This window comes from Peromyscus eremicus, chromosome 3 (assembly GCF_949786415.1).
Source record: "Peromyscus eremicus chromosome 3, PerEre_H2_v1, whole genome shotgun sequence".
NCBI lineage: Eukaryota > Metazoa > Chordata > Mammalia > Rodentia > Cricetidae > Peromyscus > Peromyscus eremicus.
The window spans coordinates 139,136,267-139,161,756 of NC_081418.1; the positions used below are offsets into that span (position 1 = coordinate 139,136,267).

Here is a 25,490-nt window from a genome sequence, read left to right on the forward strand (position 1 = left end):
TTCCTGGGAGTGTGGTGGGGAGGATTCTTCAAGTTTTAAATCAGTATTGATTGCTTGTGCCCTGAGAAAGTAATTGAAAACAGACAATTAAAGGAAGAAGGACAAAAAGTTCAGAGTAGATGACATGTTATATCTTCTGTTTGAAAGATAATAACGTGTGAACTGTGTGATCACAGTGGTCACCAAGTTCAGTAACTGTGGAGAAACCCTTAGCTACAAGTGTGGGAGGGTGTGGATGCAGAGAACAGAGTGTTCACAGTGGACTTCCTTTTGTTCATTTGGCCTCACAGAACTTGTCACTGTTCACAGTTCAAATCTTGAATCTACAATGGACACATCAAGAGTCTATGGCAGTGTAAAGACAGTTAAGACCCCAGGGAATAAGTATGCATCACCCCCATCTCTTCCCTCAGGTAAGTGGCTTTATTTCTCCTTTCAGTACTTGGATATCTTCTAGAGTTAAGATTCCCATGGTATTTCAGTTTTAAATGACTGCTTTGGGATGGTGAGATGACTCCTCAGATAAAAGCACTTGCTGCACAAACCTGACAACCAGATTTCAATTCCCAATACCTTGGTGGAAAGAGAATCTCTTCCTGAAAGTTGTTTTCTGATTTCTACACCTAGTGTGGCATTACATACCCCTGCAGTCACACACACACACACACACACACACACACACACACACACACACACACACCCCTACAACTATACTCAGTGAGGCATACACTTGTAGTCACACTCACATATCAATACATACACACACACACATTCATTTATACATATACCTGCAGTCATACACACACACACACACACACACACACACACACACACACCTGCAGTCACATACACACTCGCACTCATGCACTCACAAACAATACTCTCTCTCTTTCTCTCCCTCTCTCTCACACACACATACACACTAATTAACTAAAAAATTATTGCTCTAGAGCAATGGTTCTGTGAGTGTTCACTAGTGTAGGACAGCTTGCTTTCAGATAACTGCAACTTTAGAGAGAAAAAGCTTACACATTGACATTTTATTCATGTTTCACATTCATGAAACATGAATGAAGCTTTTTCTATTCAGCCTCAGTTACGAGACCCTGAATAAATATTTTCCATATATGAACAGAAGTATGTTTTTAGAGACACTGCAGACCTGCTGTAATAGCTGCCCACTCCAGGTCCAGGTTCAGAACAAACACTTTGACTCAGCTCTGCTGCAGTTGCAACCCTGGCAGTCAGCATTGGGTAAACCAGCCCTCTCCTCTGTCAGGGAATTCAGTACTTGGAGTGAAAGAAATGTGGAAGATGAGGTAATACTCAAAGGGTAACATGACATGAGGGAGTATGAAAAGGGACCAGAAACTGAGATAGAAAATGTATCAAATTGTCATGAGATAATACTTCATTCTGTGACCCAACTGAACTTACTAGTACCAGTAATATTGCAACATTTTCAATTTGACACTATTCCTGTATTTTGAAAACTGATTATCAACATTTTAGGACTTTTGGTTAGAAACTATTAAATTATAACAGTTAAAACCAGGAAAACACCTTAGCATCATCAAATCAGCTTCATTATCTTCTTCACATCAGGGTCAGGGAAAGTGAGGCTGTGACCCTGCTGGGATTCCAGTGAACCACATGATAGGAAGAAGTATGCTTTTCTTTTCCTTGTGGTCATGCCTAGCATGTTGAAATGGATGTAAGAAAATGAAGGTTGAGAAAGACAATGAGATTTCCTCAACACTACTATCCATGATCCCAAATTGAAAGACTGAAAACTTTGTCTACCCTCATTGTGATTATTATCCTACAAGCCATCAGCTTGAACAGAAACCAGAAGGGCGCAAGCAGCAGAATAAAGCCAGAGCAAAGCCTGTGAAGAGAAAACACTGACCCAGTAATGAAAGAAATGAAACCGCCTGGATCCATTAGCTAAACAGCTCAAACTGGGGGTGATTCACAGCTTAGTGAGTAGATCTCTCAGTGAACAAAAAAACAAACACAGAAAAAGGACGTGGGCAGTGACCTGCTTTGTGGCCAAATGACCAAAAGTTTGCTTTGAGAGTAGAACAGATAAAATGTGTGTGGAGCTCATGCGTTCACTCAAGAAAGAAAGGAAGACAGAAGGAAAAGTACTGTTCATTAAATAATGCTTTGTACCAGACACTTTGCTTCGGAATTTATAAGAATTTTTCACAAGTCCTAAAATTTATGAAATGGATATTGTGCAAACATTTCAAAGATGAAATTTATGGTTTATGAAGGCTAAACATATTATCCCAGTTGTTGTAGAATATTTGTATATGGTATAAAGATATGTCTCTGCGTAAGGTGTCTTCTGATTGGTTTAATAGAGAGATTAATGACCAATAGCTAGGCAGGAAGAGGTTAAGTGGAGCTTCTGGGGACAGACAGGACTCAGGGAAGAAGGGCAGAGTTGCCAGCCAGACAAAGAGGAAACAGGAGGTACAAGATGAAAGAGAGGTAAAAGCCATGAGGCAAAACATAGATTAATATAAATGGGTTAATTTTAAGTTATAAGAGCTAGTTAGGAACAAGCCTAAGCTACAGGCTGAACTTTCATAATTAATAACTCTCCATATCATTTTTTGTGAGATGGTGGCCCAAAGAAAAATCTGTCTACACCCAATATTATATTGTATTGCATTATTTTATGTTATATTATGATAATTTGAAATATGATTGTTCTGAATACTAGACCTTTGTAAAAGTCATCAAAATAGTGACTGCATGAAGCTTCCTCTATTTTACAAAAAATTGGTCTTTCAAGGATACAAAATATAAGAAAAGACAGAAATATTAAATAATACAGAAAGCAAGAAACATGACTTGTTGGGCTTATTTAATGGCCTAGTCACTCTGTGTCATACCAGTGTTCAGGAGAAATTCTAGGCTGTTATAAATACACTGGTCTCCTCATATTTGGAGTATCTCTTGGAACTTAGGGTCTTCTATGGTGTCTACCTCATTGTCCAGTAACACAGCATGTCCTCCATGGCAAGAATGACAGTTTAGGATCTCATTCCTCAGGTTAAATGCACTGATGCACTGTGTGTTTCCTTCCATGACAGTCTTGTATCACCTCTGACCACACAGTATTGCTCACTATCCACAGAAGATTGCTTATAAGCCCCCTGCATATGAGATCAAATTTTGTGGTGATATATTGTGTCCCCCAATGAATTGTGCATCCTAATAAACTTATCTGGGGTCAGAGGACAGAACAGCCACTAGATAGACATAGAGGCCATGTCTATGTGGCATACACACCTTTAATCCTGTCACTTGGGAGGAAGAGATCCATCCAGATCTCTGTGAGTTCAAAGCCACACTGGAAACAGCCAGGAATGGTGACTCACGCCTTTAATTCCAGGAAGTGATGGCAGAAAGCAGAAAGGTATGTAAGGTGTGAAAACCAGAAACTAGAGCTGGTTAAGCTTTTAGGCTTTTAGCAGCAGTTCAGCTGAGATCCATTTGGATGAGGACACAGGCTTCCAGTTTGAGGAAACGAGATCAGCTGAGGAATTGGCAAGGTAAGGTTAGCTGTGGCTGGTTCTGTTTCTCTGATCTTTCAGCATTCACCCCAATACCTGGCTCCAGGTTTTTTTTGATTAATAAGACCTTTTATGATTCATGTTACAAAATCTCTTCCATAAAATGCATTATTTGCACAGGATGTATGTGCATATCCTTGTGTGCTTTAGATAATCTCCAGGCTAACTACAGCTTCTAAGATAATCTCAATGCCATGCAAATAGCTGTTATAAGTTTTTAATCTGAAAAATAATGATATGGAAAGTCTGTATGTGTTTAATAGATGCAACTTTTTATATAGGTGAAAATTTTTGTTCAGCAGTGAATTGTGCCTGGAGATATGGGTGGTTCTTAAGACTAATGAGAATTGTCTTCTATCTGCTAAGAACATTCAAACTCTTTCTGCCTCTATTTTTTTTTTCTGTTTTTCCTCAAGAACATTTTAAAATTAGCTGACTTACTTAATGATTGTTAGCATCCTTAAACTGGTCCACAGTCCTGAGACCAGTGCTGTTTGTCTGCAATCAGAATCATACAATTCAGCCACTAAAGATAATGCAAAAAAACACAGAAAAACTAGAAATGGACACAGGATATTTTGGACCACACAACAAGAATAAAACATAATATATATTTTCAGCACATCTGGTTTATAATTTTAACATGATGTCTTTCTGTCATCTTAGTGGTTCCACATGAATCTACTGATATTTTAATTATTATCTGAAGCCCCACAGCCCTGCAGTCAGCACCCCACTGGCCTCCCAGGCCTTGGCCTAGTGGGGTTCCAGTGCTGTGGTCCTGGCTCTGATGTGGCCACAATATATAGGTTTAAATTAAGTCTCTTACTTCTCAATAAGATTCAGGAGTCAAAGGATGGGGTGAAAACCTGCTACCTCAGAGAGGTTGAGTAGCAACTAGTTGATCATGCTTTTTTGTCCAGAGATACTGCAGGAGACACATCTCTCCCCTCATCCCAGAACCAAAAGGAAAGGCCAAACTCAAGTCTCTGCCCTTTCCTTCCTGTGCTTCTTCTCTATCCAAATTTCTGGCTTCTCTATGGCCAGTTCTGGTCAGCCAGTCATTGGCTCCACCCCATGATTCGAGGTTTAACTTTATTGGCAAGTCTCAAGTGTCAGAGTGTGATCAAAATATCCTACAACATTGACATGTAACTCAACACATGCTATCGCTCATACCAGGAAATATTTAGAAACAGCAGGAAACTAGCAAAAACAGGAATAAATCTGTATCTGTAGAAGTTAAGCAATCTTAGTCATGCATGGTGGGGCACAGCTGTAATTCTAGTACTTGAGAAGTCGAGACAGGGGTATCAGGAGTTCAAGGTCATCTTAACCACAGGGCTGTTTGAGAATAGTCTAAGCTACAGGACACCCAGTCTTAGAAATAGAACAAAGCAAAACACAAGGCAACTAGGAAAACTTTGCTCAGGATGGCATGATGTTTGGTTCTAATAATTAAATCTAGAAATCATTCATAAAATGGCAATACATGGAACTCTTTGAAACTGAATGAGAGCAAACAGGGGATCATGATTATTTTAGAGATGTAAAAGCCAACTAATGTTTCTCCATATTATCTTTGTAAACAAAACTATAATTGTTTTCCATATGAAATTCACATTTTTAATTGCCTAGAAGAAAGTTAAATTAACAAAGATATACTTGACCACATTTCAAAAATTAGTACATTTCACTGTCTAATAAACATAAGACATCCACTATTGACATAGTTACCAAGGGAAGCAGAGATATCAAATATGGTGTCTAAGCAGTACAGTATGGTAGACATAATGTATGTCACATTATGTAGGAGGCATGGAGGCCCTTGTGCTCATAGATAAGCAGTAGGAGAACCAGGAATGTTAAACACACAGGGCTGTTCCTTCAAAGGAAGGGATGCATAATCTGAAATAGTGCACATTGTTAATACCTTGGTGACTTTTGTGCTGTGTGGATGAGACTACAGTGAATCATCTCCAAGACACTTATCATGAGCTTGTCAATCTATAGAACCTATCTTTATGGAATGTGTCACATGTAGTTGATCTATAGACCCCATCTTTATGGAAGGTGCCATATGTTCTTTACAAAGAGTTTCTATGTAGTACATCCTAAGATTTATTGTGCACTTGTGATTGAGTTAGTTATCACCAGAGAAGTTTTCACAAATTGTGCTGTGCTTAAATATGCCCAAAATAAACTAGTTGGGGTCAGACTCCAGAAATTTGAACCAACACTGGTTACTTAGTCATGTTGAACTGTACTGTACTGCCTTCTTGTCCCTAGTGGATAGTTACACTGCTGGCTGTGGTGGTCACAGAGACTCCCCCAATGTTATATCACAGCACCCCTTATCTGTTATAGACATAGCGTATGTCTTGTTTAGCACAGTAACCCTTATCTGCCATTTCAGTGTCTATATCTTCTGTTGCTTGTATTCAATAGCGGTCTTAAAGTACTAATTGTGGGAATAAGTAACTCAATGTTGTAAGCTGGACACAGTCCTGAGCAGCAATGATGAGATCTCACAGTGTCTAGGTCAAGAAGTGACTCACTAGTCACCAGTGCTTGTGTCCCAGTAACCCTCACTCACTCAGTGATGGCCCCAAATTGCAAAAGTAGAAATACCAAGAGCCCAGTCATTCCAAAGAGAAGCCATAATGCATTCCTTTAAAAGGTGATAGTACAAAGTACTCCATTTAGCTGAAAATTTGTTTATACTGTCACAGGTGAAATTGTGAAAGTTATAGCTGCCAGTTGTAATATGGGCTTAGTTAAGATGGAAAACTGTGTGCGTATGTGTTTGTAAAACAGTGCACACGTAGTGTAGCACTATCTCCAGTTTCAGTCAGTCCACTAGGAGTGCTGGAAAGAGTCCTTGTAGTTAAGGGAGGTCCTATGTAGTGACAAAACCACCTTTGACGTTTATCCAAATTGTACTCAAGTGGACTTAACAAGTCTATTTTTTGCACTTCCTAGATGCCTGTCAGTGCCCACACTGGCATCGGTTGGCTCTGAAACTCAGCTGTGCTGGACTGATCTTTCTTTTCTTGAGCCTGATTGGACTCAGTGTCTTAGGTAAGTGAGGCAAGAGCCTTTGCTTCAAAAATTTCCTGCATAAACTAAGTCCTCTTCACAGCATTTGGCCACCTTGAGACTAGGGAAAGGTCAATAACATCAAATGTTACAGGATAACATCCCTTGTCCACTGTGGAAACTTCACAATTCTTTCATGTTTCTTAATTTTCCTGAGGAAAATTATGGAGTGTGTCATATGTGCATCTAAAACTGTAGAAAATAAGTTACAAGTGTGACAAAAATATGAAAGAAATGAAGAAAACTAAGAGGTCCCCGTATTTAACTTATTACATGCCTTCTAAACCTTCCCTTGGGGTGAATGTGATTGAAGATGAGCAAGCTCAGGTGTGACTGTGGGCAATCTGAGAGTTTCAGCAATGCCCACAGATTGACTTGTCAATCAGATCATATGCAACCTCAGAGCTGTTTGAATCTGTGTTCTGTGTTTTCTTGTTCATATATCCTGTCTCCATACTTGTCCCTTAATTCAGTTTGCTAATATTTTATTCTCAGTCCATATATTCAGATTTTTTGAAGTAACTTGATTTCCTGAAGTGAGAAATACTGTTTTATCTGTAGCACAGTGTCTATACCTGAACCTACCAATGCCTCAGCTGCTGACTACACCTTCCTAGCTGTGGCCTGGCTTTTGAGGCTATGGCCCAGGGGAAGCTTCACATCCCACTGCCCAGCTCTGCCATTGCCTCAGCCACCTCCATGCAAGGAGGCAAATGTTGTTTTGGATTAAGCCTCATCTTTTTATAATACCAATAAAGACTCAAGAGCAGGACACTGGTGTGATATCTGCTAGCTCAGAGAGGCAGAGAGAGCAGCTGGCTCACTTTCCTTCTCTGCTATTTGTTGTGGAATATTCCTTTACACTATGTGAAGATGTGTCACTGTGGTTGGTTTAATAAAACTTCTGGGGACAGAGGTTCCAGGGAAGAAAAAGGCAAAATCACCAGCCAGATGCAGAGGAATCAGGATCAGCAGTGCAGAGTAGAGGTAACTGAGCCACAAAGAAGAATGTAGATTAAAAAATATGGATTAATTTAAGTTATAAGAATCATTTAAGCCAGGTGGTGGTGGCACACACCTTTAATCTCAGTGTCATTATTTGTGAGCTGGTGGCTCAAAGAAAAAGCTTGCTACACATGACACCCAACATCTGACCACATATATCCACATAAGGCCTGAGAAAGCTTAAAAAAGTTCAGAACACAGAGTCAAATGTGGCTTCCTGGTAACCACAGTCTCTTGGGTAGGCTTGGCAACACACAGAGACAAGCTACTAGCAGTTTTCTATGGGCTGGAGCCAGCTTCCACCACCATATACCAGCACCATGTGCTAAACTGAGCTGCACAGTGGCTAACATAATTGTTAAGATTCGTCCCACACAGTGAGAAAATGCTGCAGGCACTTACTACAGCCAGATTCAGACACAGAAAACCTCTAAAAATGTGTAGTATGTTTAAAAATGTTTAAAGATGTTGAAGAAAGAAAAGAAAATGGTTATAGACAATCATAAAAATAGTTTAAAAATAATAAAGTCTTTAAAAAGAGAGTAAAGTAATATAAAAAAATAAGCCATGTAAGGATGAAAAATGTTATAACACAGGGGTTTTGGATCTTACATGGTACTTTGTTGACTTGGAAAAATTTGAAAGCTAATAAACAGAAACTTATGGCTGCTGAGAAACATTTTACTGTAGAAGAGACTACCAAATTAAACTTTAGGAATTCCTTAACTTTAAAATGGAAGTCAGAAAATGTATTGCTTTGGAGAAAAGGTTAGGCTTTTGTTTACACAGAAAGTGAAAGGCTGTGGATTCATTCAAAGTTAAAGAGAATCAGGTTTGATTGAGTGAAACCCTCTGAAAATCCTGACTACAGACATAAAGAAATAGACCTAAAAAACTACAAATAGGTGATCTGCTCAAACATAAAACAAAAAATCATCTTTGGCTGGGTTGTGTACAACACACAGTCCATACTTGTGTTTATGCAGATATGTATGTTACCTTTGAAAGTTTGTGTGTTTTCAGAGCAAGGGGACCAGACACAATGTGAAAGGCCCAGGTGATCCAGCCTTTCAGAGTGCCTCTGTTGTGGTTTCCTCAGAGTTCTACATCCAGAACAGCTTCAATGCTGCTGGCTGAGATGGTCCAGCCTCACAGAGTATTCTAGCCAGTACTACAAACACATATTGTGCTTTTCCATTGCACAGAGACTGGGCAACAAATGTTATGGCTAGTTTTTCCAGGACTTGACCATCATCTCAGTTTTCTCAGGGTCCTCCAAAGATTCCATTGCCCCCAGAAAACAGGAAGCAGTCTAGAGAACACAGCACCTACATTCCCAAGAGGTGGGGTGAGTTGGTTTTGATCAGTGGGTTATGAATGTTTGTCATCATTTAGGGGAGTTAGTTATAAGTTGTTACCGGTCATGATCAGGAAAAGAGTTGAACAAGGGAGATTAGATTCAGGGATCTCTTTTTGAAGGGAAAAAGGGGGGGTATATTATAGAAATGATGGGATAAAAGGGTAGATTGTTTAGTCTATTTTTGAACCACCACTAGTCTCAAATATGTTACATTGGTATGGATTTTTGTATGTTGATACAAATTTAAGGTTATTTTAGTTATACTATAATTTTCTACTCTTGTTTAAGGTATTATACCTGTACAGCTCATTTAAAAATGTTAAGTTTTAATCCTTGAAAGGTATTTAGGTTAATAAAAAAAGAGGTTAACAGTTAGTCATATATAACAATCAAACTTATAGTCATGTTAGGTATGTTTTCAAGGTTATTCAGTGATATATTTTAGATAGATAGGTAATCTTCAAACACTTCAAAAACCTATGGAATATGGCATTTAAAATGTTTTAATTACATAAGGCTTTTCATGACAGTGAAACACATCTGCTCCTGGTAACACCAATTTACTTCCAAAAAGGATGATGGGCATAGAAGAACCTTCATACAGAGTTTGCTTTCTTTGAGGCAAAAACTAGCCATTTGGGCAAGAAACTGCCCTTGCCTTGACTGTTGACAGTATGCTGTACAAAATGGACAAGAAGAACACAAAAGAAAGCAACTGCCAAACGTTGCCAAGATAGGGTAGGACAGTCTTTCAAAAATGCTTGCTTTATATAAAAATCTGTCAGATATTCTAGGCCTGTAGGCCAAAGATGAATGCCCCAATGTTAAATGGGAACATTGGGTGACTGTCCAGGCAGCCAGGTGCTTCTATCATTTCTATAGTTTTTGAAGTTGCTTGGTTTGCACTTCATGTTTACTCAGGTAATATATCCTTCTTGGGTCTCTGATGGAGTTGAAGATGAGATAGTTATAGTTACAGATTTCTTTGTTACTAAATTCAAAAAAAGAAACTCACAAAAGAGGTATAAAATGTATAAGGTTGAGAGACATGAAAGCTTAAATTGTTTATTTAAGAAAATGTTTTGAGGTCTAAAAAGACAGTTTTCAGATAGTAATACAAGTTATGATAGAAAATTGTTTTGATATAAAACTTTAAATTCATCAAGGTAAGATAGATAAAAGAGTATTTTCTCTGAATATGCCAAATACAAATGGACTGGACATTGTGAATTTAATTCCTACTTGATAATTTTTCTTATTTTTTTATAGTTTTATTATATTAGAGTAAAAAAACTTTCCTTTTTATTTAGACAAGAAAGGGGAAATATTGTGGAATATTACTTTACACTTTGTGAAGATGTGTCATTGTGGTTGGTTTAATAAAGAGCTGAATGGTCAGTAGCTAGGCTGAAAGAGGTTAAGAAAGACTTCTCGGGACTGAGAGGTCTTTGGGTTGAAGAAAGGCAGAGTCACTAGCCAGACACAGAGGAAGCAAGATGGGCAATACAGAGTAAAGGTAACTGAGCCATGTAAACGAACATAGATTTAAAAATATGGGTTAATTTAAGTTATAAGAACTAGTTAGGAGCAAACCTAAGCTAAGGCTGAGTTTTTCATAATTAATAGTAAGCCTCCATGTCATTATTTGTGTGCTGGTACCCAAAGAAAAAGCCTGCTATAGCTGTTGTCCCAGAAATAGTTTCTCCTACTCAATCGGAAACAAAAGCTCCTCCAACTCGATGTCCCTCTCTTGTACTTCCTGTGCCCCCCTCTCTCTCCAACCCTCTGACTTTCCTTCACTCTCTATGGTTACTTCCAGTCAACTGGTTGCTTGATCCTATGGTTGATTTTATTTCAGTAATTCAACCTTGGGGTTCACAGTGTGATCACTTATCCTGCAATGGAGAAATAGAATACACATTCCACCATCTGTTTCAGCATTTAATTCTCTCTGTTTGTTTTCTTATTTGTTAGTGCGATTCTTAGTGCAAAAAACACCAATAGAAAGATACAGTGTGGCTGCTCAAGAGAACAGGACCAAATCAACAGGTATTGTGTGGCTTGAATTTCCTGAGAATAAGAGGTGATTTTTGATACAGACTGTGAGTTACCTCAGTCAACTTTCAAAACAGCCCTCCATGAACCACTATATCACCATGGTTTTGTCTGAGAAAACAACCATACAGTGTTAAGAACTCATGGAAAGTCACACAGTTTATAATTGTGGGTGCTGGGAATTTCATTGAAACTGTGTGACCTTGATGTCTATGATCTTAGGCACCTGACCATGCTGCCCCAGGCTGCTGGTGCACATGATCCCTAATAGGCAGACATCAAGTTAAAAAGTAGAATATTTGGTTATTTTAATGAACATATTGAACAGTTTACTTGGTCTTACGTTAATCAATAGAAACAAAACATAAAATTAATCCTTTGTCATTTATTGGTGAAATTAAAAAAACTCCAGCTACAGTCATTAATTATAATTTCTTGACATATGGCAGCATTAACCTTGTTCTAGCATGTGCTAATAAAGCAACTACTGTGTGGACTTAATTGTGGTACAGCAAGAACAGGGCAGAAATAGAACATGTCTTCTTTTTTACTCTAGGGAGATCAACCATACTAACATGCCTGAGACATTGGCATTCATACCGGGATAAATGCTTATTTATGTCTCAAACTTCTGGGCCTTGGGCTGAAGGTCTAGCTGACTGCTCTGTGAAAGAAGCCACTTTGCTGCTCATTGAAGATGAAGAAGAATTGGTAAATTGCTCAGTAGAACATAACACTTTCATTAAGCTATGTTGACATCTCTGGACTTTAACCAATTGTCTATGTTGAGGAAGTTAAGACTTGGATTTTAAACACCTCATAATCTGAGCGACTAATTGGACTTATGATTTAATAACTGAATACAGTGGGATGAATCAATTAAAAGTACAAATATAGAAAGACAAATTTCACAAAGAAGAGAGAAGTATGCTGGTGGGGAGCTAGGAAGGACTTCAAATAGGAGTAATAGTGTTTTAGAAGGTTAGTAGAAGAAAGTAAGTCATGAGTAAATAGAATGTAGATTAAACCTCCCAATATGCTTTGATTATAGAGATTCATTCATGATTTCTCAAAGAGAAAAGGACAGCAATTTTTTATTGGACTAAATTATTTATCAGCAGAGAAGATGTGGAAGTGGATAAATGGCTCTATTTTAAATCCTGATTTGTAAGTATTAAATGAGCTAATTTGAATATTCAATTCACATCCATTTCACTGAAAATTTAATTTTGTAATTTTAATTAAGCTTATAAATTCTTGAGAGGGTCAGAATAGGCTGAAAAGACAGTTCCAAGATTGGTTGAATTTTTTCATGTACAAGTAGATATCAACTCTTTATAATAGAGTATGTGTGTGTATTTATTTATTTTCAATGGAGTTTTAAAGGACAAGAAATAGACTAACTTCTTAGGGTTGGAGATAAAATATTTTAAAAATTCTATCTGGAATACATAGTTTTTATTCACTTTTATACTTCTGACACTTGCATAGAATTTAAAATTTTTTCTTTTATTTTATGTATATGTGCCTGAGTGTATGTATATGTACAATGTATTGCGGGAGCTCACAGAGGACATTATATTTCCTGAAACTGTAGTTACTGATGGTTGTGAGCTGCCCTGTTGAGTGCTGGACTTTAAACGTGTGTCCTTTTCAAGAGCAGTCAGTACTCTTAACCACTAAGCCATCTCCCCATCCCCTCCACAGAAATTCTTAAGCAGCATATTAGAGTTGTGGCAAAAAGCTGCACCATCATGTGTTATGAAATGAATTTCTCTAGGCAGAAATAGACATTGGTGTTTAAAAATATTTTCATACATAGCAAGGTTTCATTTGTGTGTGTGTGTGTTTCTTAATTGTGCTACGATGTAAAATGCTTACTTAATTTTGATTCATAGTAAAAATATGATGATAAGTGAAGAAATCCATGTAAGGCAGAGGACTTAGCTCAGTTGCTGTGTGATTTTACTCTTTGGGTGAAAGGACACTCTGATTAGACAGCAGTGACCAGGTAAATTTGGAGGCTATTATGCTTTTGTTTTAACTGGACTGAGAAAAATGGCTCTGGGTAAAAGCTCTAGTTCTGTGAACCTCACAGCTTGAGTTCAGTACACAGAATCCATATAAAAAGCTGGGTTCAGAAGTACACATCTGTATCACAGCTGGGAGGTGGAGACAGGAGAATCACCAAGAAGCACCTGGACCAGTGAGCCTGGAGTGCACAGCACAGTGGTAGAAACAAGGTAGAAAGGGATGCTCTCACCAAAAGTTATCCTCTGACTTCACTTGCTCTAACCTTTCATCTCTTTCCCTTCCCCAACTCTCTCTCTCTCACACACACATACGCAAAGTAAATATTTATTTTAACTCCCTGAGCCCTGGTTTTCAGGTAAGGAAAACAGGGGAAAACAAAAATTTTGCAAGCAGGATTATTTTGGGCATTAAATGAGATAATGTTTGAGCCCTCACCAGAAGCCTGGCTGGGGAAGCCCTGAGAACCCATCGAAGGTTTTTTGAAAAGAAGTCATTAATTTGAACAGATTGGCTTGAAGAAAAGGATCTTGAAGATTGAAGAAAGAAGCTAAAAGCTGAAAAAATAAAATGTAGTTGAGGGACGTTCATAGTTTGATTAGCATGCTGGGCACTAGGGTGACATCAAATTTTCTCCTTAGGGATAAGGGATCCATGAAGAAATGAACGGAGGCAAAGATCAGCTGTGAGGTAGCCCTACCTACTGCCTAATATGTGGCATCCTCTGTTAGAGACAGGCTAGGCTTGAACTCACCCCTTCTCTGTAATTACCCCAGAAGATGCCTGTGTTAGTGCTTGACTTCTGGTCTTATTCCCACCTGTAGTGACCACAGGAACTCTAGGTATGGGGCTAGTGTTGTGATAAAGCAAACCCACCAGCTCTGGGATAAGACAGTTAGGAACTCCACTCGTTTCCACTAGTTGAGGTTCTTTTCTTCTCTACATCCAATTCTGTAGACCCACTGTGTTCACTCTGTATGTTGAATGCATTTACTGAGCACCTACTCTGTGTAAGTGTTGTCATACATTCATGTATATCTCCATGGCTTCCCTAAACATCAGCTGGTAATACACTATATATTTAAGGAAACTGTAGCTCAGTGAAATGAAGATGCTTTCTACATGATCACATGACATGCTAGTAGTAGAATTAGGAGATTTCACCTCCAATTCCCAAACCTTCTCCTTTTTACACATTATTGTGAAGATTCTTGCTGAAAGAATTCTTTTCCAGAAAGGCGAAACTGAAAATTCTAGAGGTTTCTATCTGCTGTGTCTTTAATGCTTACATGCATTTATAATGTTTGTTACTGTGTGTTTACTATGCTTAAATACTATATAATCTACAGAATCCTTAAAAGTCCAAAGAAAAATAATGGCTAATGTGATAATTGTAAGAAAATCCTAAGTTCTAGGAGCAGCTGTTCTTTGCTCTTTAGATTACGAATCATGGGCACTGACGAAGAAAACAGCTGTGCGGTCATCTCACAGACAGAAGTGTTTTCTGACTTCTGTTCTGCAGACAACCGTTGGATCTGCCAAAAGAAGCTGAAGCATGAATGGAATCCTGGGTCCTGACTCCTGATTTCAAATCTCATCTCTATTACTTTACCATCCACACCCGATCTCTGCATTGAACTGTCAGTGCTGTCGGCCCTCCCAGTGCAGTTAGAGGCACAGAGCATGGACTATAAAACCACCACGACTCTTACAGCTGCTCACTTCCAATTTCTTTATTCTGTAAATGTGAATGTACACAGACACGGATGGGCCATTCTAAGAGAGGTGTTCTATATAGATGGAGGCCCAGGCCAGCAGGGGCACTGGAAGCCTTGGGTGGCCTTTGTTGATGTCTGTGCGTGAGGTCATCTGAAGATGGTTGCAGAAAATTGTTTGCAAAGTCCTCATCTCTACCCTCCATCCCAAGCTATCTCACATCTGGGCTACAGATCAAAAGTCTTTGCTCTTGACCCTGACACCAGAGGCCCATAGTTAAGGAGTTTGGCAAGGGAAGAGTTTGTTTTGATTGAGACCTCCAAATTAATCAATTAATAATTGACTAATGTTCTGATAATGAGAGTGACTCTAGGTAAACTGAGCTCTGTCCATGTGATGCCTCTTACCCTGTGGTGATGTACCAGAAGAACCTGGGCAGATGCTGGTGCTTGGCCCTGGGCTAGTCAGTCTCCAGAGCTGTGAGACAGGAAGGTCTCTTCTCCTTCAATTTCCTGTGATGGCAACAAAAATGGACTAATACAGGGACTTGTCCCTTCCCACCTTTCCAAAGACCTTCCCATTTTAATTTTCTCATCACTTCTTTCTTTCACACCTCTCTATAGCTTATGGCTCATGCATAAACTGTAGGAAGTATGCAGCTAAATATTTGGTTATTTTAGCATAAAACAAATGACATCTTTTCAATTCTTCATTTAGAGAAATTAAAATAATAAGTATTCTGATAAATATCTTGGATGTCTACTTTTCTTTCTTTCTCTCAATTTTTGTTTTTGGTCTTTTGAGACAGGGTTTCTCTGTGTAACAGCTCTGGCTATCCTAGAACTTACTTTGTAGACCAGACTTGCCTCAAACTCACAGAGATCCACCTGCTTCTGATTCCCAAGTGCTATGATTAAAGGCATGTGCCACCATCATCTGGCTCAGATGTCTGCTATTCTAAAAAATTATTGCCATATTTTCCAATGTAATAAAAAGAATAAAATTGAATTTACTTTATAAGGCAGCATAATAAAATTCCTGTTAAAATAGACATCTAATTACTCAATGTCAACATTAATTACTGAAATTGAAGCATATACTGTGATCCAAATAAAATATTATTTACAAATATTTATTTATTTATTTATTTTTACTTTGCAATGCAATTCAGTTCTACATATCAGCCACGGATTCCCTTGTTCTCCCCCCAGCCCACCCCATTCCCACCTTACAAATAATTTTTACATTAAAAATCATTATTTTCTGCGTATGATGTTCTGCTTACATGTATGTATACCGTGTGCATGCAATGCCCTTGGAAGCCAGCAGGAGGCATTAGATCCTATGAGACTAGAGTTATAGATGGTTACAAGCTGCTATGTGGGTGCTAGAACCAAATCTTGGTCCTCTGCAAGAGCAATTGATGCTACTAATGGCAGAGTCACCACAAAATCTCAATATTATTACTTGTCAAAAATAAGTACTATATTGTTGATCATAACTTTTAAATGTACCAAACATTAAAGAATAAATCATTTTGTGAAAATTCTTAGGAGATAAAAATCTAGGAAAACCTTACAGAGAAAAGCAGCTGTAGCTAGAGTTTTCCTGCCTGGCCCACAGTCAGGACAAATGCCTCTCACCCGCCAGTCCCACAGCCACTCAGACCCAACCAAGTAAACACAGAGACTTATATTGGTTACAAACTGTATGGCTGTGGCAGGCGTCTTGCTAACTGTTCTTATATCTTAAATTAATCCATTTCTATAAATCTATACCTTGCCACGTGTCTTGTGGCTTACCGGCATCTTCACATACTGCTAGTCATGGCGGTGGCTGGCAGTGTCTCTGACTCAGCCTTCCACTTCCCAGAATTATTCTCCTCCTTGTCCCGCCTATACTTCCTCCTGCCTGACTACTGGCCAATCAGTGTTTTATTTACTAACCAATCAGAGCAACACATTTGCCATACAGAACATCCCACAGCAAGCAGCACTATAAATCAGTCATTAACAACAGTGAAATTTTCAACTGTTAAGAGCGTGCAGCTAAGCAGATACGAGTAGGTAGGAGGCAGGGTCATACACACCCATCCTTTTTTAGTTAGGTACCCTCTGACTGGGGAGACAATCAAGGGGACAACAGCTGTGACCTGGTGGCTGTGTCTCCTGAGGTTACAATGCTCCTTTGTGGTTAGACACCCTTGAATCTGCAATTGGGCTCCTCCTGCCACATAAGAAACTAAGTCACCAGGGGACTTTCCCACTGACCATACATGTCACCAATGAGTATGCTAATGATCAGGGAAGGGGAAACCCTGGGGACATCTTGGCCCTGGAACAATTTCTTTAATGCAGGATAGAGGACGTTCTCAGTAGGGGAACTTAACAATAACATCATAGAATTGGAATCATAAGAAACTTCTGTAATTTCCACCATTCAGAGCTCAGTGGGCTACTGCAATCTTCAGGACAGCCTGCTCCAATATTGCTCTGGAGTGTACATTTACTTTCAGTTACTTTGCTTTTTTAAAAAACTTCTTCTCAAACTGTGTCTTGGGCAAATTCTTTTTGTGAGAAGACGAGAATAGCAGAGAAGCTGTCACCTGGTAACAATGACATGACAACATCAGAACACAAATCAGAGGAGAATATCCCCATAATTGACAATGTGCATGCAACCTCTTGGGATGGTGTTGGTACCAACCTTCTGGTGCTGTCAAAGATGAGCTGAGACCATCTTGATGGGTTAATTCATCGCACATGGGTGTTAGATCTGAAATCAAGTAACCCTAAAGGAATGTTAGTAGGAATGCTTTTCCATGACACCTACTCCAAGAAAGTAAATTAACTGTCTCTGTCACTGTGGTGATATATTATTTGTGCTCCAATAAATAAAGCTTACTTGGAGATCAGAGGAAAAAGCCAGCCACTATATTAAACATAAAAGTCAGGCAATAGAACCTGCCTTTAATCCTAGCATTCAGGATGCAGAGCTTCATCTGGGTCTCTGTGAGTTCAAGGACACACTGGGAACAGAGCCAGACATGGTAGTACACACTTTTATTCCCAGCACTAGTTAACCATAGAGATCTGGAGGTCTGTACACACAGACAGAAAGTGATAGAGCTGGGTAGAAAGAGAAAGTGATGTAGCTGGGTGGAGAGAGGAACTGAGATGGCAGAGTACAGAAAGGATATAGGTATGGGTATACAAGAAGTGGCTCTCTCTTTGGCTGAGGATTTCTAGTGGTAAGAGTGTGGCTGGCTTCTTTCTGCTTCTCTGATCTCTCAACTTTTACCCCAATATCTGGCAACCCAACATTTGTGGTACATATTCATGAAAAAGCTGCTTTCCCATGGCCTTACAGGCCCACAGCTCAGGCCTGAGCTGTATGCAGATGTAGTCTCCACCCCATGTGGGCTGGAGTCTCTTTGACTTCTCTCCTGGTGGGTTGTGGGCTCTCTCTGGATTCTTATCTTGGACTACTACCATACTAGGTAGCTGCTTTGAAACTCCCTTGGACTTCTACTGTTCTTCACAGTTGCCAGACTTGTTGAGTAAATTAAGATATCTTAAAGGAAAAAATTAGTTAAAAGAGCAAAATTTCCCACATTCAAAAAATGGGAAACATTTTTACAATGGAGAAAATTTAGGAAGTCTAAAACTGTAACAATTAAATAAGAGGATAATTAATGTTGCTGGGTGTAGATGTAACCAACCATCTTATTAAATAAGAAACACAGAGCTGATTCAGAGAAGAAAGCCAAGAGGTCAGAACTAAGAGCCTTACCCTTCCTGCTTCAGCCAAGAGAGCTCTCCGAAAGGGAGCTACTTCCTATGTGTTTGTCTTTATAGTCTTTCTGTTTTGCTTTCTCATTGGTTGTAAACCCAAACACATGACTGCCTGTCTATAGAGACTTCCAGGTCTTCTATGGTTGGGATTGAGATTAAAGGCGTGTGTCTCCAATGCTGGCTGTATCCTTTTACACAGAGAGATCTACCTAGCTCTGTCTACCAAGTGCTGGGATTAAAGGCGTGTGCCACCACCACCATGCTCTTGCTATGACTCTAATAGCTCTGACCCCCAGGCAACTTTATTTATTAACATACAATTAAAATCACATTTCAGTACAAATAAAATACCACCATAGATGGGGTTTACATAATGTCAATAATGAATATATTTGTTTGTTAATTTCTGTTTTAACATTAAAAAGGTTGGTTAATTTGAGTGCCAAGATGAATGTTTTAGAAAAACTTGTTAAAACAAGTCACAGAGAAATTCAGACCCGTACAGAAGAATTTAAAGGTGAACTTATCTCAGCATTGAATTATACAGTTACAGAGAAACAGCCTAAGATTTTCAAACAACCAACCTTAATCTATCTGGTAACCTTACAGTAACTGCCAAATGCTCAAGGCTGTATATGAGCTAACTGGACTCCAGTAGAAATGTTAGATTTGAGGAGATTTAAAGAAGGTATAGTCTCATATAGTATTCATTCTCCATTTGTAAAGCAGACGTTAAACTTGTGGTCAACTTGTAATAGAATTATTCCCTAGGACAGGAAAGATTTGGTTACAGCTGTCCTAGAGGCCAGTCCACAGTTATAGTGGAGAACCTGGTGGAAAGAGGAGGCTAAGACTATAGAACAATGATGTAGGGCTAGAGGTATGGAAATTTCCCAAGATCAACTTCTTGGAGAAGGCGATTATGCTGATATACAAAGACAATCTTTATATGATGAACACATCCTAATTCTATGCCCAATGGCAGCCATGAATGCTTGGGACAGAACTGAAGAAATAGGAAAGAAAACTGAGTCATTTACAAAAGTTTTATAGGGCCCAAAAGAAACCTTCACAGATTTCATGCAAAGGTTGTCTTCAGCAGTAAATAGAATGATATCAAATTCAGAAGCTAGACATATAATAACTGGATCTCTGGCTTTTGAGCATACTAATGCAGCATGCAAAAGTGTAATTAGGCCATTAAAGGCAAGATCAGCACCCTTGGAGGAATGGATCCGAGATACAATTAATATTGAATGTCATGATCATGATGATACTTGGATAGGAGAGGTGATTTCAAGAGGTCTGAAGAAAAATAATAATGTTATATGCTTTAATTGCAATGAACAAGGTCACCTAAAAAGGGACTGTAAACAGGGCATTCCTAGAAACAATGTTTCTTCAAGGAACAATGGTAACAGAATGCTCCTCCTTTCTGGATTATGCAGAAGGTGTGGTAAAGACAAACATTGGACTAATGAATGTATATCAACAGGGGACAGACAAAGTAATCCTTTGCCATTGCTGTCAGGAAACTCCCTGAGGGACCTCTTGCAGGCCCCTATGGCAAATGCAGGTCGGTCCTTTCCTGCCATTATAGAAGAAATCCCTTCTCAGAGCAAAGAAATAAACAAATGCCTATTGTAGTAAACCATACTGCTTGAGGTGATAGAACAGCTATAGAAGAGAGAACAGAAAATTCAGGAAAAATCATAAAGCAAATTTTTTGGCAATCTTCTATAAATGAACAAAGACCAAATTTAAAAATATGAATAAAAGACATTTTCTTGGAGGATCTTGTAGACATAGGTCTGGACATAACAATAATTGCACCAGAATCTTTGAATCCAAATTGGCCTCTTCAGGAGGCAAATATTCAGCTGTTAGGAATTAGAACATTATCTCAAGTAAAACAGAGTGCAAGATACATCAAACCTATAGGGTCAGAAAGACAGAGAAGAAAATTAAAGTCATATGTGGCTAACATAGCTATGAATTTAATGGGGCCATGATCTATTACAACAATAGAATACTCAGATTCATGTTCCTCCAACCCCAGAAACAAACCATAAACTAGCACATGTTTCTGAGAGAAATATTAGAAGATATTATTCTAATGAGTGGTCACCGGCCATCTAGATTGTACAAGAACAGGTCACAACAGCTGCTGATCTTTCAAAGACACCAACAGCTCTACCTTTAAAATGGTTGACAGACAAGCATGTATGGGCTCAGCAATGGCCTTTAACAACAGAGCAACTACAGGCCTTAGAACAGCTAATACAAGAGCAATTAAAAGCTCAGTGTATTGAAGAATGAACCAGTCCTTGGAATTTGCCTGTATGTATTATTAAAAACAAATCTGGTAAGTGGAGAATGGTAACAGACCTAAGAGCAATCAACAAGGTAATTCAGCCAATGGATTGGAATATGGAATTACTTTGCCTACTCTGTTACCTAAAGGATGGCCTCTTATAGTTATCAATTTAAAAGACCATTTCTTCTCAATACCCTTACAGGAAAAAGACAGAGAAAGATTTGCCATTACAGTGCCTACTTATAATAATTCTCAGCCAGTTAAGAGAGCTCAATGGAGGATTCTCCCACAGGCAATGTTAAATAGCCCAACCTTATGCCAATATTTTGTATGACAGCCATTGAAAGTAATATGTAAACAAATTCCTAAATCTATAATTTATCATTACATGGATGATATTTTACTATCTGATTCAAATACAAATAATTTAGAATGTTTGAAGGAGTAAAGAAAATTTTGCCTTGTTGGAGATTACAAATTGCTCCTGAAAAGATACAAAGAGGAGATTATATTAATTATTTAGGATATAAAATAGGTCTACAAAAAATTAGACCACAAAAGGTGCAAACTTTGAGAGATTGATTACAGACTTTTAACGACTCAAAGCCACTAGGAAAAATAGGCTCCAACAGGTACCCCCCTTCTTAATATATAAAGAATAATTTCCCTTAATAGCTCTTTTCACCAAGGCCAATTCTCTCTCAACTTCAGCTGATAATTCTCTTGGACTATTTAAGTCTTTGTCACCTTCTAAGATTTTGAAGAAATTACTCAGTTCATCATTTTTTAACCCAACAGTCCATAACTGGGAAATGACTCTGAATAATCTTTGAAAGTCATTAAAAGTCTGTAATCAATCTCTCCTAATTTGTACCTTTTGGGGTCTAATTTTTTGTAGACTATTTCATATCCTAAATAATTAAAAGAATCTCCTCTTTGTATCTTTTCAGGAGCAATTTTTATTGCCAACAAGGCAAAATTTTCTTTACTTCTTCAAACATTCTTTCTAAAGTACCTGCAGTTCAGTCAGCTAGTAAAATATAATCCATACAATGATAAATTATAGATCTAGGAAATTGTTTATGTATTACTTCCAATGGCTGTTGTACAAAATATTGGCACAGGGTTGGTCTATTTAACATTTCCTGTGGGAGAATCCTCCATTGATATCTCTTAACCCATTGAAAATTATTATAAGTAGGCACCATGCAGGCAAATCTTTCTCTGTCTTTTTCCTGTAAGGGTATAGAAAAGAAGCAGTCTTTTAAATTGATAACTATAGGAGGCCATCTTTTAGGTAACAAAACAGGCAAAGGAGTTCCAGACTGTAGAGAGCCCATTGGCTGAATTTCCTTGTTAATTGCTCTTGGGTCTGTTACCATTCTTCATTTACCAGATTTCTTTTTAATAACAAATACAGGAGGATTTCAAGGGCTGGTTTATTCCTCAATATGCTGAGTGTTTAACTGCTCTTGTACAAGCTCTTCTAAAGCCTACAGTTCCTCTGTTGTTAAGGGCCATTGCTGAACCCATGCAGATTTATCTGCTAACCATTTTAAAGGTAGAGCTGTTGGTGTCTTTGAAGGATCAGCAGTTGTGCCCTGTTTTTGTACAGTCTCCCTGACCAGTGACTACATTTTATAATAATAACCTCTAACATTTCTCTAAGAAACATATGTTAGTTTATGGTTTGTTTCTGAGGTTGGAGGAATGTTAATCTGAGCATTCCATTGTTGTAATAGATCCATGGCCTCATAAATTCCTAGCTGTATTAGTTTTAATTTCCCTCTCTGTCCTTCTGGCCCTATACATCAAACTGTCTTGTGCTCTGTTTCACTTGGGATAATATTCCAATCCCTAACAGCTGAACATTTACCTCCTGAACAGGCCAATTTGGATGCCAAAATTCTGGTGCAATTATCATGACATCTGCACCAGTATCTACAAGACCTTCTAAGAAAAAATCATTTATTTGTATTTTTAGTTTTGGTCTTTGTTCATTTACAGACGTTTGCCATAAAATTTGCTTTATGGTTTCTCCTGAATTTCTTGTTTTCTTTGCTATAGCTGTTCTATTACCCTGAGCAGTATGGTTTATTAGAATAGGCATTTGGCTATTTAATTACTTTGAGAAGGGGTTTCTTTTATGATGCTAAGAAAGTTCTCAACTGAATTTGCCTTGGAAGCCTGCATGAGGCCCCTCAGGGAGTTTCCTGATGGCAGAGGCAAAGGATTACCTTGTCTATCCCTTGTTGATCTTCATTCATTTGTGCATTGTTTACCTTTAGAAGACCTTCTGCATAATACAGAAGGGAGGGGCATTCTGTTACTATTGTTACTTGAAGAAACATTGTTTCTGGAAATGCCCTATTTACAGTCCCTTTTTAGATGACCTGGTTAACCACAATCAAAGCATCTGACATTATTATTTTTTCTGAAAACTCTTGATATTACCTCTCCTATCCACATACTATCATGATTATGAGACTCAATATTAATTGTGTCCCTGATCCAATCCTCCAAGGGTGCTGATCCTGCCTTTAGTGGCCTAATTATTCTCTTGCTTGCTGCATTCACATTCTCAAAAGCCAAAGATTCAATTATTATCTGTCTAGCTTCTGTATTTGATAACATTCTATTTACTGCTAAAGACAGCCTTTGTAAGAAATCCATGAAGGATTCTCTAGGGCCCTGTATAACTTCATAAATGACTCAATTTCCCTTGCTACTTCTTCTATTCTGTCCCATACATTCATACATTCAGGGATTCCATTTGGCATAGAATTAGGGTGTGGTCATCATATAAAGATTGTCTTTGTATATCAGTATAATTACCTTTTACAAGCAGTTGATCTTGGGAAATTTCCATACCTCTAGACCTACATTATTGTTCTACAGTCTTAGCTTCCTCTTTCCACTAGATTGTCCATTGTAACTGTGGCCCAGCCTCTAGGATAACTGTACCCAAATCTGTCTAGTTTTGAGGGATAATTCTATTACAAGTTGACTACAAGTTTAACATCTGCTTTACAAATGGAAAATGCATGCCATATGATACTATAGCTTCTTTAAATCTCCTTAAATCTGACATTTCCACTGGAGTCCAGGTAGCTTGTACATGAGCATTTGGTAGTCCCTGTAAGGTTACCTGGTAGATTAAAGTCTGCTGTCTGGTAACCTAAGGCTGTTTCTCTGCAACTGTATTATTCAATCTTGAGATAAATTTCCCTTTAAATTCTTCTGTCTGGGTCTGAATATCTCTATAATTCCTTTGACAGGTTTTTCTAAAGCTTTTATCTTGGCACTCCAATTGACCAACCCTTTAAATGCTAAAATAAAACTAATTAAACAAATAATATCATGTGTTATCTTAACTGAGAAATAAAAATTGTTAAAGGCTTTTATTCATGCTCTTAATTATTATAGCCCTTTAGTGTTGCTTCCCAAATTTGTTTTGGTTGCTCAGGCACTTTTACAAAGAACACCATAAAGGTAAAACAGAGAATTGCTTATATTTTCCCATTTGTAGAGCCTTTTAATTTTTTAATTCTTGCATATTAAATGTATGCAGGTATAGCTTTAATATCTTACTCATTACACATATGTTGTTTTTAAATCTTATCTTTTATAAACCTTGTTGTTATAATTTTGTCCTCATCTGTTATTTTTATTCTTAGGACAAGAATTATTATATAAAAATTTATTTTAATCCCAAAATATTTTGGACACTTGTTTTTGTCTTCTTAGTTGTATGTATCATGTAGTTATCTTAATCAAGATGGTGGTGAAGTTACATGGCTGTTATTTAACTTATCCATTTAAAAAAAATAAGTTTTGAATCCAGTTTCTGTAGGGAAAAGGGGCTCACTAAAGAAACCCACCCTGAACCTGGAGCCCAGAACTGGGGAAAGATGGCTCAGATCAGGACAGAAAGAAACACTGTTTGGCAGTAAGATCAGAGCCATCTCTGCCCCTGGCCAAATGACTTGTGAAACCAACCAATCACAGAGCAGGATAGTAGAACCCCAGGCCCAGGGTTGACTCCACCCCCAAGACTTCCTGTGTAAACTGCTCTGCCTAGTCAGTTAGAAAAAAAAAACATGTTCTTTCCACCCTGGTAGAGGCATCTAATCTCTTGGACTCTTCTTTTCCAAATAAATCTCTTCCTCAATAGAGTTTTTTTAGATGTGAAGATCTTCATTCACTGGTGTAGGGAAGATCGTTGCTGAGACATCCCCCAGTGGACAAAACAAGGGATAGCTGAAATAGCTGAGCAAGTAAGGAGGAGCTGAACAGAAGATCTTTGCTGAAATGTCCCTCAGTGGATAGAGCAAGAGAGAGAGAGAGATAATAGGTAACACTTTTCTCCAGAGCTGGAAGAGATTGTTACATTTCTTCAGGGGTTTCCCCTTTCACAGAGTGAAGCAAAAGAAGCAACATCTTAGGCCTGCAAAGCAGAAATCTGCTAGGAAGCCCCCTTAAGTGGGGGCTGAGCAAAGCTCAGGTGTAGCAGCTCCTCAGAG

At 38.3% G+C, this 25,490-nt stretch overlaps 1 protein-coding gene across 1 annotated transcript; it reads left to right on the forward strand.

Annotated features, from left to right (window-relative positions):
• The first annotated feature begins 328 nt into the window (after positions 1-328).
• Positions 329-15,385, forward strand: LOC131906135 (killer cell lectin-like receptor subfamily B member 1F). The gene is made up of 6 exons (XM_059256926.1): positions 329-413; positions 6,573-6,671; positions 11,029-11,103; positions 11,666-11,820; positions 12,161-12,276; positions 14,580-15,385. The coding sequence occupies exons 1-6, from the start codon at positions 329-331 to the stop codon at positions 14,716-14,718; spliced, it is 669 nt and encodes a 222-aa protein (XP_059112909.1). The 3' UTR covers positions 14,719-15,385.
• Positions 15,386-25,490: the final 10,105 nt, after the last annotated feature.

Excerpts from the sequence above, each read along its gene's own strand:
- LOC131906135 (XM_059256926.1), top strand. The coding sequence starts at position 329 with ATGGACACATCAAGAGTCTATGGCAGTGTAAAGACAGTTAAGACCCCA. Across the intron at positions 11,104-11,665 it reads GAACAGGACCAAATCAACAG|GGAGATCAACCATACTAACA; the intron begins GTATTGTGTGGC and ends TTTTTACTCTAG. Across the intron at positions 12,277-14,579 it reads TCTATTTTAAATCCTGATTT|ATTACGAATCATGGGCACTG; the intron begins GTAAGTATTAAA and ends TTTGCTCTTTAG.